Genomic DNA, 17,988 nt, shown 5'->3' on the forward strand with positions numbered 1-17,988 from the left:
GGCGCTAACAGCTTTCAGCAGCGCCGGCAGCCGTTTGGGCGCAGAAGTAGTGAATTTTTGGCCCGCCCAGCGCGACTTAGCTCCGGCACTAACTTCCGGCGCTAAAGCCGTCGCTGCGCCAAAACCCAATTTCTAGGCCATAGTCTCTGCGGGAAACAGTTCACAGATTCAGTCTCTGGTCTTAACTCGGTCCGAACAACATCTCTGTGGTGTAGCCGGTTCACATTTCTAGCGTGACTCATCCAATAGTCTTTCCCTTGGCTTAACAGCTTGAACTTCCATCCTGCTGAACCAGCAGTGCTGACTTTTACAAACAGCTGGACTGCCTTGGTAATTTTTCCTACTTTCCAACTGATTTGGCCTCCTTCGTAGGGCCCACGTGCATGATCTGATAGAAGTGATAATGATTTAGATGGTTATCGTCTTCTGCTTCGTCTTTTTCTTTTCTGCTTCTTGGAGACTCTCGGGGCTCCCTTATCAGCTGCCAGCTGTAGCGCCACCATCTCCCTATGTTCCTTAGACTTTAAGTGCTTCATCCTGATTTCTGCACTTTGGGAGTTTTCATCACAAGCTGGGCAGACCAAGTCATCGTAATATTCCGTGTCACTCAACAGGTCATGGTAATATTCGGTGTCGTCCTGAGCTAGTCTAGCGAGAGGGCCTGCTACTTCTTCCGTACCCAACTGGACGTTAGCCGACTGTTGTTCCCTCCCTAGACATCTTTCCTGAAGAGACTTCTTCATGCGTTCATATTCATCCCGCTCTTCCTGGGTTTCCTGCAAATCCTTCACTAATGACCTCGTTTGTGATTTCAATACTTCCCCTTCCCTCGGGGATTGATTGATCAGGCTATTCAATCCTTCTACTGGAGCAGCTGTTTCAACATTCTGCTGTTCACATTGACGTGATTCAGCGTACTTTTGGCATCCCTGTAAAATCTGTGTTGCAACCTCAGCTATTTCCATAACTTTTGAGAGCTCCGAACTCCTTCCCTTTGAAGATTGAAGCTCGTGTTCAGATTGTTCCCATTGTAGAGTCTTGTCCTTCAGCATATGAAGGAGTTGGCTGACCGTTAACTCTTCCACGGGAACACTGTGGGTCAGAGTCTTCTCCATTTCATCCACCTTTTCCTCCAATGCTTTCACCTTCTTTTCCTCTTGTACTTTGGCTTCCAGCGCTCGGAGAAGTTGCGCCTTGATGCTCTCTAGCTCATGTTCAGAGGCCATTCTTACAGTCTCTGTGTTTCTTACAGTTCCCTTTTCTTCCACTGAACGGATTCCCAGTTGAATCTGTTCTTCAAGTTGTTGAATCTCGGTCATTGCCGCCCCATATTTGTCTTGGGTTTCCTTTAATATTTTTATGAGTTCTTGTACATCTTGTCTTTCATGTTCTGCCATGTCTTTCACCTCTAATTTCTCATCTATGGATGGAACTTCTACCGATGAGTCTGTCTTGGCCTTGAGCTCATCAAGAATTTCCTGCAGCCTTTGGACTTCTTGCTCATGTTCAACCTTCAGTTGCTCATATGCTTCCACTGAAACTAGCTTTTCGAAGGTTGCCGAGTTAACCCCTTCCAGAATTGTAGCCTGGGCCTGTTCATACTGTTCTTTCAACTTCTCACACTCTGCTTGTAAGGAGTCGTAGAGAAGAACTGGAATAAAATCCTGGCTTCCTGAAGATTCCTCTTCATTTGCTTCTTCCTGCAAATATTCTCTCCTGAACAGCATAAGGGAGATGTGATTGGTAATTGGTCATGATGGCTCTATGGTCGCTCTCTGCTTGAGCTAGCTGCTTCTGTTGTCTTTCCAGATTCTCCCATTCGGTGTCATAGAACTTTTTCATTGTTTTCATCTCTTGTACGAGACGGTAACTCAATTGTTCTAATTGTTGTCGTAATTTGAAATAAGTTTGAGTCCGAGCTCGGTGTTCTTCCGTCATGGATATGTCCGTAACTTGAACAGGCTCAGAATTTTCTGTCAAACTAGGTTGTCGTTGTTCGGTGGAGTTCTGCTCTGAAACTTTGTTCTTCTCTGGAGCATAAGCCTTTATGCATGCCTTCGTTTTTCCAACCTTCGTCGGCAAGTCCATTTCAGCCTTGTCTTTCATATTTGGGTTGGTCTTATCGTCATCCGTTTCAGAATCTGAGCTGATTGTCTGCACCGAGTCCTCACTCGTTATGGCTTTTAGATAGTGCCATTCCATGTCTATTTTCTTGATCCACTCCCGTCCTAGAAGTGGTGGTCCTCCCTCATGTAGTACGCATAAGTTCATTCTTGGGTGTTCTTTACCCCTATCTCTCACTTTGACTCTTATCTTTCCCATGGGGTATACTTTATGCCCCGTGTATGTCTGCAATACGAACTTGGTATCTCTTAAGGGTATATGTGAGAATAGCCGGTGGTAATCCCTTCGATTTATGACTGATAGAGCTGATCCAGTGTCCAACTCCATTTTCACTTGGATTCCAGCTATTTTTAGCATGACCCAGGTAGTTTGTAGGTCAGCTTCCTTACTCACATTGTGAATTCTCAGACTACCCAGCTCCTGGCCGTTTGGGTCTGAGTCTGAATTCTGTTCGTCTGAACTCTTCTCAGCCACCTTGTGTACCTTGTTGTACTTTTCCTGTGATGGCTTCCTTTGGTTGTTGGTCCTTTGGTTGTTGGTCTTCTTCCCTGACCGGCATACCTTAGCTATGTGACCCAGTTTGCCACATTTCCTACATTCCTGGTTCTTAAACCAGCATTGGTTCTGGTCGTGTGTTGTCTTCCCACAACGATAGCATTTTGTTGTTGTCGAGGTAATTTGATCCACACTTAGTGCTGCTGTCTTTAGCTGCATTTCCGCAGTTCCCTTCGCTGCAGCTTCGTGCGATGCTGCAATAAGGACAGCCCTGTCAAGTGTAAGGTCGTTCTCTTCGAGTAGTCGCTTTTGCGTTCCTTCCTTTGCCAACCCGCACACGAACTTGTCTCGCAATGCCTCTGTCAGATTCCCTCCAAACTGGCAGTATTTCGCTAGTCTACGCAGTTCGACCAAGTATTCTGCGTTGCTTTCGTCTTTCCGTTGCGTTCTCGCATAGAATTTGAATCGTTCCGCCAACATCAACGGTGTGGGGTTCAAGTGATCCTTCAGAACAGCCACAATATCATCGAAAGTTTGATCCGCCGGTTTAGCTGGTGATAGTAGATGCTTCAAGAGCCCGTATGTCTTTGCGCCCATCGAGTTTAGCAAGGTTATAGCTTTGTCATCTTCTTCTATTTTATTGGCCTCACAATAGATCTCGATGCGTTCCACGTACGTGGCCCAGTCTTCTACCTCGGCATTAAAATCGTTGATGTTACCACGCTTAGGCATCTTCCTCTCTTTCTGATAACACCCCGAATTATTTCTTTAACTTATTTTTTTTTTTCTAAGATGGCGGTTTTCCCGCGAAAATGGCGGTTTCCCGCGCTTATCTTCTCTCCCCGCCCACTTCAATGGCGGTTTCCCGCTTCTGTCTTCTTCCCCGCCTAATGGCGGCTTCCCGCGTTTCTTCCCTGGCGGGAGGGGTACACTTTCCCCCACAGGCGACGGCCGCTGGCTTTCAGGTTCACAGCCTGCGCGTCGGCTTCAGGGCTTTCCCTTTTCTCGGCAGGGCAACCTGCACTGGGTACACCCCATTGACGGTGAACAGTTTCAGCCGCTGGGCTGGCTCTCGCTCAATTCCCCTTGCTCGGGCTCGGTCTCTCTCCCGCTCTCTCGGCTCTACCGGCGCTGGGTACACCCCGTTGACGGAGAACAGTTTCAGCCGCTGGACTGGCTCTCGCGCAGTCTCCCTTGGTCGGCTCTGCCTCTCCCACTCGCTCGGCTCTACCGGCGCTGGGTACACCCCGTTGATGGAGAACAGTTTCAGCCGCTGGACTGGCTCTCACGCAGTCTCCCTTGGTCGGCTCTGCCTCTCCCGCTCGCTCGGCTCCCAAACGCCTCTCCCAGCCGTCTCGCAGTCCGGTGCTTCCCTCCCCGGCTGCGGCTGAGTTTATCTCTTCCCGCGCCTACGCTCCCGGTCGCAGCGCTTCGTGGCTTCGGTCGCTGCCCGGCTTTTCCCGCCGGTCGCGGTCTAGCTGTCTCACGACGCCGTTGCGTCCCCCAGCCTATTAGTACCGCGGCTTCCTTGCTCCACGCTGCCCCAGTCTCAGCGCCTCTGGGCCCGACTTCTGTCCGGCTCCTTTCCCCCTCGACCGTGGTCGAGTGCACCGCCCTTATCCTCCGGTTATTCTTTTTACTTTTCCCTTACTCACAGTCACCGTGGCCGCCTTGCTTCTCGTGCTGATCGGCTCACTCCTCACCGTGGCAGAAGGGACAGTCAGTGCCTGTTGCTGATGGAAGTCTTTGTCTCTAAATTCTTCCTCCTTTCTAGTTCTGCAGCCTCGAGTTTTTTCCCAGCAGAACGACGAAGGCGGTTGCCTCTTCTCGACGCTCGTTAACTGCTTCGGACGTATTGTTGCCGCAGGGTACGATCGGACTCGTCGCCACTGTAAAGTCTGTGGGTTGTTTAGTTAATTAATGCACAGACTCCAAGAGTAACTTAAAACAGGACTTTACTATTCGAAGGTCAGGGCGAATCTGCCCAATAATTCCTGACACAACACTTATATACTGGTGTGGTCACCGTCGGTATTACAGTATACAGAAGCCAAACAAAGTAGTGCCACACCTAAAATAGTTCTCTTAAAGGTGAACGGTTACATACAATAGTTCTCTTAAAGGTAGACGGGTACATACACTACAGCACACTTGCTGGCTTCATTTCTCAGCCTTGTCAGGAAATTGTCAGCTGTTTCACCGGGTTCCTGTCTTAGACTCTGGAATTTGTATCTGTGTATACGGTGATTGGATTTAGGCTCTAGGTGGTTGCTGAATTTCTCAAAGATTGTCGTAGGGTTTTCCTTTTCCTCTTCAGTCAAACTCCAGCTATTATACAAATCTAGACCTTTTTCTCCTGTCCACAACGGAATGTAACAAACCTTTTCTTCGTTGGCAGTACCCTTCAGGAAGCTTTTGATTTTAAAGTCACATTTCTGTTCAAACTTGCGGAATGCTTCCACTATATCGTCGGCTTCCCAGTTCATGAGGGGTTGCATTTGCGCAGTCAGTGCAGCGGCAGCCACCATCTTAGTTGCCCGTACGATTCATGCTCAATCACCACAGACACCGGCACCCACAATCAGCTCATAAAGTCACTTTTCATCTTATTCGTAGTTCATATGGCACAAGATGTACTCAGTTATACCGCTGCAACCATGTTGTGTCTCCTTGTGTTCTTCTTGCTATATAATACAGACACTATTAACTCATTTAGTTTACGACGTTCACTCAGTTGTATTCTTGCTTTTATGATGTTGCTGCCGCATGGTGCGGAGTGATACAAGATGTCCGACCTTGCACTGCCACTGCCTTTCACAGTGTGCCGCATAGCAATATAAATACACTAACCAAAGTAGTTCCATATAACGATGTAACAAGTAGTTCCACTTAACAATGTAATAATATAACGATGTTACAGCGGGTAACTCCGCTCACCCAAGCAGGTAACTCCGCTCACCTGAGCTGGTAACTCTACTCACCCGAGCGGGTAACTCCGCTCACCCGAGCAGGTAACTCCTCTCACCCGAGCAGGTAATTCCTCTCACCCGAGCAGGTAACTCCTCTCACCTGAGCAGGTATCTCCACTCACCCGAGCAGGTAACTCCCCTCACCCGAGCAGGTAACTCCTCTCACCCGAGCAGGTAACTCCGCTCACCCGAGCAGGTAACTCCTCTCACCCGAGCAGGTAACTCCTCTCACCCGAGCAGGTAACTCCACTCACCCGCGCAGGTAACTCCTCTCACCCGAGCAGGTAACTCCTCTCACCCGAGCAGGTAACCCCTCTCACCCGAGCAGGTAATTCCTCTCACCCGAGCAGGTAACTCCTCTCACCGAGCAGGTAACTCCACTCACCCGAGCAGGTAACTCCACTCACCCGAGCAGGTAACTCCCCTCACCCGCGCAGGTAACTCCTCTCACCCGAGCAGGTAACTCCTCTCACCCGAGCAGGTAACTCCACTCACCCGAGCAGGTAACTCCCCTCACCCGAGCAGGTAACTCCACTCACCCGCGCAGGTAACTCCTCTCACCCGAGCAGGTAACTCCTCTCACCCGAGCAGGTAACTCCTCTCACCCGAGCAGGTAACTCCACTCACCCGAGCAGGTAACTACACTCACCCGAGCAGGTAACTCCTCTCACCCGAGCAGGTAACTCCTCTCACCGAGCAGGTAACTCCACTCACCCGAGCAGGTAACTCTCCTCACCCAGGCAGGTAACTCCTCTCACCCGAGCAGGTAACTCCCCTCACCCGAGCAGGTAACTCCTCTCACCCGAGCAGGTAACTCCTCTCACCCGAGCAGGTAACTCCTCTCACCCGAGCAGGCAACTCCTCTCACCCGAGCAGGTAACTCCTCTCACCCGAGCAGGTAACTCCTCTCACCCGAGCAGGTAATTCCTCTCACCCGAGCAGGTAACTCCTCTCACCTGAGCAGGTATCTCCACTCACCCGAGCAGGTAACTCCCCTCACCCGAGCAGGTAACTCCTCTCACCCGAGCAGGTAACTCCGCTCACCCGAGCAGGTAACTCCTCTCACCCGAGCAGGTAACTCCTCTCACCCGAGCAGGTAACTCCACTCACCCGCGCAGGTAACTCCTCTCACCCGAGCAGGTAACTCCTCTCACCCGAGCAGGTAACCCCTCTCACCCGAGCAGGTAATTCCTCTCACCCGAGCAGGTAACTCCTCTCACCGAGCAGGTAACTCCACTCACCCGAGCAGGTAACTCCACTCACCCGAGCAGGTAACTCCCCTCACCCGCGCAGGTAACTCCTCTCACCCGAGCAGGTAACTCCTCTCACCCGAGCAGGTAACTCCACTCACCCGAGCAGGTAACTCCCCTCACCCGAGCAGGTAACTCCACTCACCCGCGCAGGTAACTCCTCTCACCCGAGCAGGTAACTCCTCTCACCCGAGCAGGTAACTCCTCTCACCCGAGCAGGTAACTCCACTCACCCGAGCAGGTAACTACACTCACCCGAGCAGGTAACTCCTCTCACCCGAGCAGGTAACTCCTCTCACCGAGCAGGTAACTCCACTCACCCGAGCAGGTAACTCTCCTCACCCAGGCAGGTAACTCCTCTCACCCGAGCAGGTAACTCCCCTCACCCGAGCAGGTAACTCCTCTCACCCGAGCAGGTAACTCCTCTCACCCGAGCAGGCAACTCCTCTCACCCGAGCAGGTAACTCCTCTCACCCGAGCAGGCAACTCCTCTCACCCGAGCAGGTAACTCCTCTCACCCGAGCAGGTAACTCCTCTCACCCGAGCAGGTAACTCCACTCACCCGAGCGGGAAACTCCTCTCACCCGAGCAGGTAACTCCCCTCACCCGAGCGGGTAACTCCCCTCACCCGAGCGGGTAGCTCCTCTCACCCGAGCGGGTAACTCCTCTCACCCGAGCTGGTAACTCCACTCACCCAAGCGGGTAACTCCACTCACCCAAGCGGGTAACTCAGCTCATCCGAGCAGATAACTCCACTCACCCATGCAGGGAACTCCACTCACCCGAGCAGATAACTCCTCTAACCTGAGCAGGTAACTCCAGCGTCCTTGCTGTGTGTGCAGTTATTGACACCCGATGGGTTGGCAGAGCACTGATCGAGGGCAGGCTCTGTCCCAAGACACCTTACATCATCCAACCAGATGTCCCCAGTCCCCTCTCCATAGTAGGCACCAGTCTGTGCTGTCATGACCGTCCCACAGTTCAACAGTCTGCAGACCACGCTCGCTGCATTTAAATCCCAGCCATTGTCACAGACGGACCCCCAGATGGATTTACGAAAGACCTCAACTCTCCCGGAGCACATGTTGTTACCGTTCAGCAGCCGTACGGGCAGCGGACCTGGAATAGAGACGTGAACACGATTAATCTGGTCTGGATTTACCTGGAATTTCACTGGAGACATCGCTGGACATTTAAGCACAGATACAAGGATCCTCCCAATATGCAGTCTGATCCCACCTACACTAAATCTCCCGTAACACCAGCTTTGGGAATGTCCTGCAACCCCCATCGAGGACTAACGCTGCCACCACCTGGTACTGAGGCACAAGCCCCTTGTCCAGCCAGTCTCCCTCCCGTAAGAACATAAGATATAGGAGCAGGAGTCAGCCATTTGGCCCTTCGAGCCTGCTCCGCCATTCAATAACATCATGGCTGATATTCTACCTCATCTCCACTTTCCTGAACTATCCCCATATCCCTAGATTCCCTCAATATTCAAAAGTCTACCGATCTTTGTCTTGAATATACTCAACGACTGAGCCTCCGCAGCCCTTTGGGGCAGAGAATTCCAAAGATTCACCACCCTAAGTAGTTCATAGCCTATCTAATAGAGGGATGTTCTGATTGGTGGGTAGCTGTTGAGTGTTTCTTGTTAAGTTTATTTCTGCTAAATTACCTCCATAGTCTGGTAAATAGAGGCATGGCAGGGCAGCTCAGTCCTGTGATTTGCACATCCTGTGCCAAGTGGGAAATCCTGGACGCTTCTTGCGGCCTGGGCGACCAAGTGTGCAGGAAGTGTCACCAACTGCAGCAACTCGAGCTCCGGGTTTGGGAGCTTGAGCACAGCTGGAGTCACTACAGTGCATCCGTGAGGCTGAGAAATACTTGGAAAGCACGTTTTTAGAAGTGGTCACTGTAGTGTATGTAACCGTCCCACCTTTAAGAGAACTATTTTAAGGGTTGCACTATTTTATCTTGGCTGCTGTATACTGTAATACCGGTGGTGACCACACCGGTATATAAGTGCTGTGTAATGATTTATTGGGCAGTTCCGCCCTGACCTTCAACTAGTAAAGACCTGTTAAAGTTTACTCTTGTGGTCTGTGTATTAATTCTCAATATAACACACAGACTTAACAGTGGCGACGAGTACGATCTTACCCTGCGGCAGAGATACATCCAAGGCAGTTTAACGGGCGTCGAGAAGAGGCATCCGCCCTCATCATTCTGCTGAGAGAAGACCCGAGTCTGCAGAGCAAAGGAAGAATTCTGACACGAAGCCTTCCATCAGCAACAGGCAGTGACCATCCCTTCTATCACGGTGGTGGGTAAGCCGATCAGCGACGAGCAGCAAGTCGGCCACGTTGGCTGTGAAATAGGGGAGGGAAGAACGGAGGAGATCAGGGCGGAGAACTTGACCATGGCCGGGGGGCAAAAGAGCCGGACAGAAGTCGGGGCCAGAGGCGCTGAGACTGGGGCAGCGTAAGGCACAGAAGCCGCGGTGAATACAAACACAGCCGGTGTGAGAGACCGGGCTGCAAGCGGGCTGGGAGACGCAACAGCGTCGTGAGAGAGCTCAACCGCGACCAGTGAAAAAGGCCGGGCAGCTACCGAGGCCGCGAGGCGCAGCGACCAGGACAGCGTAAGGCGCGGGAGAAAATAGCGGGCTGGGAGACGCAACAGCGTCGAGAGAGAGCTCGACCGCGACCGGTGAGAAAGGCCGGGCAGCTACCGAGGTCACGAGGCGCAGCGACCGGGACAGCGTAAGGCGCGGAGAAAATTTTTTAAAAAACCGCGGAGAACTCAGCCGCAGCCGGGGGGAAAGGACCGGACTGCGAGAGGGGCTGGGAGGCACGATTTGAAAACCGCTGGGGAGGGCGAACGCAGCAATATGGCAATCGCCGTTACAGCCAGCGGGGGAGAAAGGCAAACGCGGGAAGCCGCCATTTTCGGAGGCGGGGAAGAAGACAAGCGCGGGAAACCGCCATTTAAAAAAAAAAAGTTAAAGAAAAATTTCTTTTTGTTTCTCAAGAAGATTGCGAGGATGCCTAAGCATGGTAACATCAACGATTTCGATCCCGATGTTGAAGATTGGGCCACGTATGTAGAACGCATAGAGATATATTGTAAGGCAAATAAAATATCAAATGAAGATAAAGCACTAACCTTACTAAACTCAATGGGTGTGAAGACATACGGGCTATTGAAGCATCTTCTATCACCAGCTAAACTGGCGGATCAGACTTTCGCTAATATTGTTGCTGTCCTGAAGGAGCATTTGAACCCCACACCGCTGATGTTAGCGGAACGATTTAAATTTTATGCGAGAACGCAACTGAAAGAGGAAAGCAACGCGGAGTACTTAATTGAACTGCATAAGCTAGCGAAATACTGTCAGTTTGGGGAAGGACTGACAGAGGCACTGAGAGACAAATTCGTGTGCGGATTGTCGAAAGAAGGAACACAAAAGCGGCTACTTGAAGAGAATGATCTTACACTTGATAAGGCTGTCTCTATTGCAGCATCGCACGAAGCCGCAGCGAGAGGCACTGCGGAAATGCAGCTGAAGGCAGCGGTACTCAGCGTAGATCAAATGGCTTTGGGTACAACGAAATGTTATCGTTGTGGGAAGACAACACACGATCAGAACCAATGCTGGTTTAAAAACCAGGAATGTAGAAAATGTGGCAAGCTTGGTCACATAGCTAAAGTATGCTGGTCAGGAAAGAAGACCAGCAACAAAAAGTCACTGCAGGAAAAGTGCAGCAAGGTACACAAGGTGGCTGAGAAGAGTTCGGATGAACAGAATTCGGATTCAGACTCCAACAGCAAGGAACTGGGTAGTCTGAGAATTCACAATGTGAGTAAGGAAGCTGACCGACAAACTATCTGGGTCACCCTGCAGATAGCAGGAGTCCAAGTGAAGATGGAATTGGATACCGGATCGGCGTTGACGGTCATGAATAAGCAAGATTACAAAAGGTTATTCACACATATTCCCCTATGGGATACGGAGATAGTATTAAAGACATACACGGGGCAAAGAGTATACCCCATCGGAAGGATAAAAGTCAAGGTGGTACACAAGGGCAAAGAACACCAAGGAATGGACATATATGTACTACCTGAGGGAGGTCCACCACCTCTGGGACTGGAGTGGATCAGGAAAATAAATATGGACTGGCACTCCCTAAAAGCAATAACGGGAGATTCCGGAAAAAGAAAAGAGGTCAAACCTGCACGATTGTCCAGAATATTGGATGAGGGCATATGCAGCAGTGACAGTGACAAAGCAGAGAGTGAGAACTCGGTGAAGACAATCAGCTCAGACTCTGGAACTGATGATGGTAAGACCAGCCCATGTGCAAAAGACAAGTCTAAAATGGACTTGCAGACTAATGATGGAAAAACGAAGGAGAACAAAGTATCAGAACAGAATTCCACTGAACAACAACAACATAGTTTGACAGAGAATTCCGAGTCTGTCCAGTCTACAGACATGCACATTTCTGAGGAACACCGGGCTCGAACTCAACTCAATCTCAAACTACAACAGCAATTAGAACAAATGATTCGCCGTTTTGAGCAAGAGATGAATGCAAAGAAAAAGTTCTTTGACACAGAGTTGGAGAATCTGGGAAGACAGCAGAAGCAGCTGATGGAGAAAATGGAGCAAGAACACACAAACCGTCTGCGCGAGGAGGCCAAACAAATCAAAGCTGATTCGGTTTCTGAAGGTGCGTGCTCTAATCTGGTGGAGCAAGATGTTCAGCAACTGAAGGTGCTTGTTAGCAGGTTGCAGGCAGAAAAGGCTGATTTGGTTGCCATGGATTCCGAGCTCCTACTGAAGTTGGGTGCAGCATCACCGGATGATTCATTTGTTGAAATTCGAATGGTGGAGGCTGCGGATGATGGCGAATTAAAAGCAACAAAGGAGCCCCAGTGCAAGGTTACAAACAGCCCTGCAGCCTATACGTCAAAAACACATGACGACGATACTGGGAAACGTCTGATGTCAGAAGAGTTAACGGTCAGCCAACTCCTTCATATGCTGAGGGACAAGACTCTGAAATTGGAAAAACTTGAACACAAGCTTCAATCTTCAAAGGAAAGGGGTTCGGAGCTCTCAAAAGTTATTGAAACAGCTGAGGTTGCAACACAGACTGAGAAGATTGCAGCAGAGCAGCCCTTGGATGCCAAGAGTACGCTGACTCACGTCAATGTAGAACAACAGAATGCTGAAACAGCTGCTCCAGTAGAGGGATTGAATAGTCCGAACAATCAATCTCCGAATGAAGTTGAAGTATTGAAATCACAAATGATGTCATTAGTAAAAGACTTGCAGGAAGCCCAGAAAAAGCTGGATGAAGCTGAACACATGAAGAAGTCTCTTCAGGAGAGATGTCTGGATTTGGAAGAAAAGCTGGCTAACGTCCAGCTGGGCATGGAGGAAATAGAAGACAATAGAGAAGAAGCAGAAGATGATGACTCATCTGAACCATTATCACCCCTACCAGGTCACGCACGTGGTCCCTCTGAACTGAGCCAAATCAGTCTGGAAGTAGAAAAACTTCCCAAGGTACTCGAGCCTTTAGAAGTCAGCAATGCTGGTTCTGAAGTTACGGAAGTTCAAGCTGTTAAGTCCAGTGAAGGACTATTAGATGAGTCAACGCAGCAACGAGAACCTACTACACCACCGAGAACTATTACACCACCGAGGCGTTATCCGGATCGAGTCAGGAAGCGCAGGAGGCGCCTCCGCAGAGACTGAATCTGTGAACTGTTTTTACATGAAGTTGTGCATATATGTTATGATGTTATGTTTAATGGGGAATATATATACTGTTAAGCTAAAAAGGGAGGATTGTAGTGTATGTAACCGTCCCACCTTTAAGAGAACTATTTTAAGGGTTGCACTATTTTATCTTGGCTGCTGTATACTGTAATACCGGTGGTGACCACACCGGTATATAAGTGCTGTGTAATGATTTATTGGGCAGTTCCGCCCTGACCTTCAACTAGTAAAGACCTGTTAAAGTTTACTCTTGTGGTCTGTGTATTAATTCTCAATATAACACACAGACTTAACAGTCACCCCACAGCTTCAGAATGTACAGGCAGAGAGGGAATGGGTGACCACCAAACAGAGAAGGAGGACCAGGCAGGTAGGGCAGGAATCCCCAGAGTGCATCTCGCTCGCTAACAGGTTCAGAGTTCTGGAAACTGGTGGGGGTGATGGCTCTTCTGGGGAGAGCAGCCAAGGCCACGGCACCACAGGTGGCTCAGCTGCATGGGGGGGTGGAAGAAGAGTGGAACAGCAATAGTGGTAGAGGATTCATTGGTTAGGGGAACAGATAGGCAGACGTGACTCCAGGATGGTATGTTGCCTCCCTGGTGTCAGGGTGAAGGATGTCACTGAGTGGCTGCAGGACACTCTGAGGGGGGAGGGTGAACAGCCAGAGGTCGTTGTCCATATTGGTACCAATGACATAGGCAGAAAGAGGGATGAGGTCCTGCAGCAGACTATAGGGAGTTCGGAAAGTGATTAAAAAGCAAGACCTCAAAGGTAGTAATCTCCGGATTACTCCCAGTGCCATGTGCTAGTGAGTACAGGAATAGAAGGATAGAACAGATTAATGCGTGGCTGGAGAGTTGGTGCAGGAGGGAGGGCTTTAGATTCCTGAGGCATTCGATGGTTACTGGGGAAGATGGGACCTGTACAAGCCGGACAGGTTACACCTCAACAGAGCCGGGACCAATATTCTCATGGCGGGGTTTGCTAGTGCTGTTGGGGACGGTGTAAACTAGCTTGGCAGGGGGATGGGCACCAGCATATAGGAGTAGAAAAGAGGAATAAGGTGCATAAAAGAGTGAGTGTGTTGGATAGTACTAGAGAGATAGTACTAGAGGCGGTAGGAGTTCCATATTAGATAGGAGCAGATTAAGAAAAACTGTGAAAAATTTAAAAATTGGTTTAGAATGCATGTACGTAAACACACAAAGTGTGGTGAATAAGGTTGGTGCGCTACAAGCACAATTAGCCGTATGGCAATAATGGAAACATGGCTTAAAAATGGTGAGGACTGGGCACTTAATATTTAAGGGTACAAGGTGTTCAGAAAAGATAGGGAAGGAAAAAAGGGAGGTGAAGTGGCAGTGCTGATTAAGGAAGACATTGTAGTGTTGGAAAGAGAGGATGTTCTTGAGGGGACAAGGACAGAAATCCATTTGGTTAGAGTTGAGGAGCAAAAAGGGTATGATCACGTTATTGGGGCTATTCTGTAGGCCTCCAAATAGTGAGAGGGAGGTAGAGGAGCAAATCTGCAGGGAAATCGCAGAGATATGCAAGAGATATAGAGTGGTGATATTGGGGGACTTTAATTACCCAAATATCGATTGGGATAATGCTAGGGTAAAGGGAAAGGAGGGGGAGGAATTTCTGAATTGTGTTCAGGAGAATTTCCTTGACCAATATGTTCTTGGCCCAACTAGGAAGAGGCATTGCTGGGGAATGAGGTGGGCCAGGTCGACCAAGTGTCTGTGGGAGAACACTTGGGTACGAGTGATTATTGTATCATAAGATTTAGATTAGCAATGGAGAGGAGCAAGGAACAATCTAGACTGGAACTTCTGAACTGGAATGGGGCTAACTTCAATGGGATGCGAAAGGATCTAGCCAGAGTAAAATGGAACCAAAGACTGACAGGAAAAACTGTAACGGAACAATGGGAGATCTTTAAGGAGGAGATGTTCCAAGTACAGGCTAGGTACTTTTGAACAAGAGGAACGGTAACGGAACCAAAGCAAGAACATAACATAAGAACATAAGAAGTAGGAGCAGGAGTAGGCCATACGGCCCCTCGGGCCTGCTCCGCATTCAATAGGATCATGGCTGATCCGAACCTAGACTCACGTCCACTTCCCTGCCCACTCCCCGTAACCCCTAATTCCCTTATCAGCTAGGAAACTGTCTATCTCCATTTTAAATTTATTTAATGTCGCAGCTTCCACAGCTCTCTGAGGTAGCAAATTCCATAGATTTACTACCCTCTGAGTGAAGAAGTTTCTCCTCATCTCAGTTTTGAAAGGGCAGCCCCTTATTCTAAGATTATGCCCCCTAGTTCTAGTCTCACCCATCAGTGGAAACATCCTCACCGCATCCACCCGATCAAGCCCCCTCACAATCTTATATGTTTCGATAAGATCGCCTCTCATTCTTCTGAATTCCAAAGAGTAGAGGCCCAACCTACTCAACCTTTCCTCATAAGTCAACCCCCTCATCTCCGGAATCAACCGAGTGAACCTTCTCTGAACCGCCTCGAGAGCAAGTATATCTTTTCTTAAATATGGAAACCAAAACTGTACGCAGTATTCCAGGTGTGGCCTCACCAGTACCCTGTATAGCTGAAGAAAGACTTCCCTGCTTTTATACTCCATCCCCCTTGCAATAAAAGCCAAGGTTCCATTGGCCTTCCTGATCACCTGCTGTACCTGCATACTAACCTTCTGTGTTTCATGCACCAGGACCCCCAGATCCCTTTGTACTGTAGCACTTTGCAGTTTCTCTCCATTTAGATAATAACTTGCTCTTTGATTTTTTCTGCCAAAGTGCATAACCTCACACTTTCCAACATTATATTCCATCTGCCAAATTTCTGCCCATTCACTTAGCCTGTCTATGTCCTTTTGCAGGTTTTTTATGTCCTCCTCACTCACTGCTTTCCCTCCCATCTTTGTATCATCGGCAAACTTGGATACGTTGCACTTGGTCCCTTCCTCCAAATCGTTAATATAGATTGTAAAGAGTTGGGGTCCCAGCACTGACCCCTGCGGAACACCACCAGTCACTGATTGCCAACCCGAGAATGAACCATTTATCCCAACTCTCTGTTTTCTGTTAGATAGCCAATCTTCCACCCATGCCAGTATATTACCCCCAATCCCGTGATTTTTTATCTTGTGCAGTAATCTTTTGTGTGGCACCTTGTCAAATGCCTTTGGAAGTCCAAATACACCACATCCACTGGTTCCCCTTTATCCACCCTGTTTGTTACGTCCTCAAAGAATTCGAGCAAATTTGTCAAACATGACTTCCCCTTCATAAAACCATGCTGACTCTGTCCGATTAAATTATGCTTATCCAAATGTCCTATTACTGCTTCCTTAATAATGGACTCCAACATTTTACCAACCACAGATGTTAGGCTAACTGGTCTATAGTTTCCAGCCTTTTGTCTACTTCCCTTTTTAAATAAGGGTGGTACATTAGCAGTTTTCCAATCTGCTGGGACCTTTCCTGAATCCAGGGAGTTTTGGAAAATTAACACTAATGCGTCCACAATCCCTACCGCTACTTCTCTCAAGACCGTAGGATGTAAGCCATCAGGCCATGGGGATTTATCCGCCTTTAGTCCCATTATCTTACCGAGTACCACCTCCTCAGTGATTTTAATTGTGTTTAGCTCCTCCCCCACTATAGCCCCCTGTTTTTCCAGCGTTGGAATATTATTAGTGTCCTCTACTGTAAAGACTGATACAAAATATTTGTTCAGCATTTTTGCCATCTCCATGTTCCCCAACACTAATTTCCGGGTCTCGTCCTCTAAGGGACCAACATTCACTTTAGCCACCCTTTTTCTTTTTATATAACTGTAGAAACTCTTGCTATCTGTTTTTATATTTTTTGCTAGTTTACTTTTATAATCTATCTTCCTTTTCTTAATTAATCTTTTAGTTATTCTTTGCTGGCTATTAAATGCTTCCCAATCTTCTATCCTCCCACTAGATTTGGCTACTTTACATGCCCTTGTTTTCAGTCGGATACTATCCTTTATTACTTTACTTAGCCACGGATGGCTGTCTTTTCTTTTACGCCCCTTTTTCCTCAGTGGAGTATATTTTTCTTGAAATATCTCCTTGAATGTACACCACTACTCATGTACCGTCTTACACTTTAATCTACTTTTCCAGTCCACTTTAGTCAACTCTGCTCTCATACCTTCATAGTCTCCTTTATTTAAGCTTAGTACGCTGGTTTGAGATCCAACTCTCTCACCCTCCAACTGAATTTGGAATTCAACCAAGTTATGGTCACTCATTCCAAGGGGATCCTTTACTAGGACATTTTTTTATTAATCCTGTCTCATTACACAGGACCAGATCTAAGATTGCCTGCCCCCTGGTTGATTCAGTAACACACTGCTCAAGGAACCCATCCCTAATGTACTCTATGAACTCTTCCTCAAGGCTGCCCTGCCCAATTTGATTTGTCCAGTCAATATGAAAGTTAAAATCCCCCATGATTATAGCTGTTCCCTTATTACAAGCCCCAACTATTTCCTGATTTATACTCCGACCAACAGAGTTGCAACTGTTAGGAGGCCAATAGACTACGCCCACTAGTTGTGGTGTATGTGCCTTTAAGAGCAATTGTGGTGTATGTGCCTTTAAGAGCCCCAGGTGTGCGTAATGCTGGTAATTGCCACTTGGGCTATATAAGCCTGTGTATTGTGTATATCCTTTAGAACCCCCCCCCAGACTTGCTTAGTAAATACCTATGAACCAACTCCTGTCTTCAGTGTCTTTATCTACACACGGACACTACAGTGGCGATGAAGTGGAAACGGACTTACCTGCAATTCGGCAGCACCTCAAGGACATCGATTCCTCCAGCGTCCAGAAGACTCAAGGAAGTAATAGAAACTGTGGTTTCACCAGCTGGCCAAGCTGGTGGCAGGTACTGCGCTAATCCTTCCTGGGCGTTAGGCTGGGGCTCCAGCAGCAGGCTCTACAGCTGAGACAGGCAGCGAAATCGGAGGCAAGCAATAACGGACTGGGAGGGTGTACTCGGGAGACGGCCGGCGCGGCAAGCAGGTCAGCGTTTAGACCTCCGTCGGGAACGAGTCTCCAACAGTGAATAAACGGAAACCACAGTAAAACAGTGTTGTTATCGGTAGCAGCGGTGAGAAAGCGCAGGAAGCGCCATATCGTTGCTACAGAGAGAAAAAAAAAAGCGCGGGAAGCGCCATATCTTTTTTGAAATGCCTAAGTCTGGCAATATTGATGCTTTTGATAATGAAACAGAGCCTAACTTTGGCAATATTGATGTTTTTGATAACAAGATAGAGGATTGGACCACATATGTAGAA

The 17,988-nt window shown here is 48.6% G+C and overlaps 1 protein-coding gene across 1 annotated transcript in view; it reads right to left on the reverse strand.

The window, feature by feature from the left end:
* LOC147095567 (scavenger receptor cysteine-rich domain-containing protein DMBT1-like) overlaps positions 1-17,988 on the reverse strand; it is a 101,322-nt gene that overhangs the window by 53,432 nt on the left and 29,902 nt on the right. Inside the window, exon 7 of the mRNA XM_085974697.1 lies at positions 7,643-7,957. Coding sequence (XP_085830823.1) covers positions 7,643-7,957 — 315 coding nt within the window. The remainder of the gene's footprint in view (positions 1-7,642; positions 7,958-17,988) is intronic.

The sequence above is a fragment of the Somniosus microcephalus genome, unplaced genomic scaffold, assembly GCF_052327205.1.
Source record: "Somniosus microcephalus isolate GS21.2 unplaced genomic scaffold, FLI_Smic_1.0 unresolved_chr1, whole genome shotgun sequence".
NCBI classification, from domain to species: domain Eukaryota; kingdom Metazoa; phylum Chordata; class Chondrichthyes; order Squaliformes; family Somniosidae; genus Somniosus; species Somniosus microcephalus.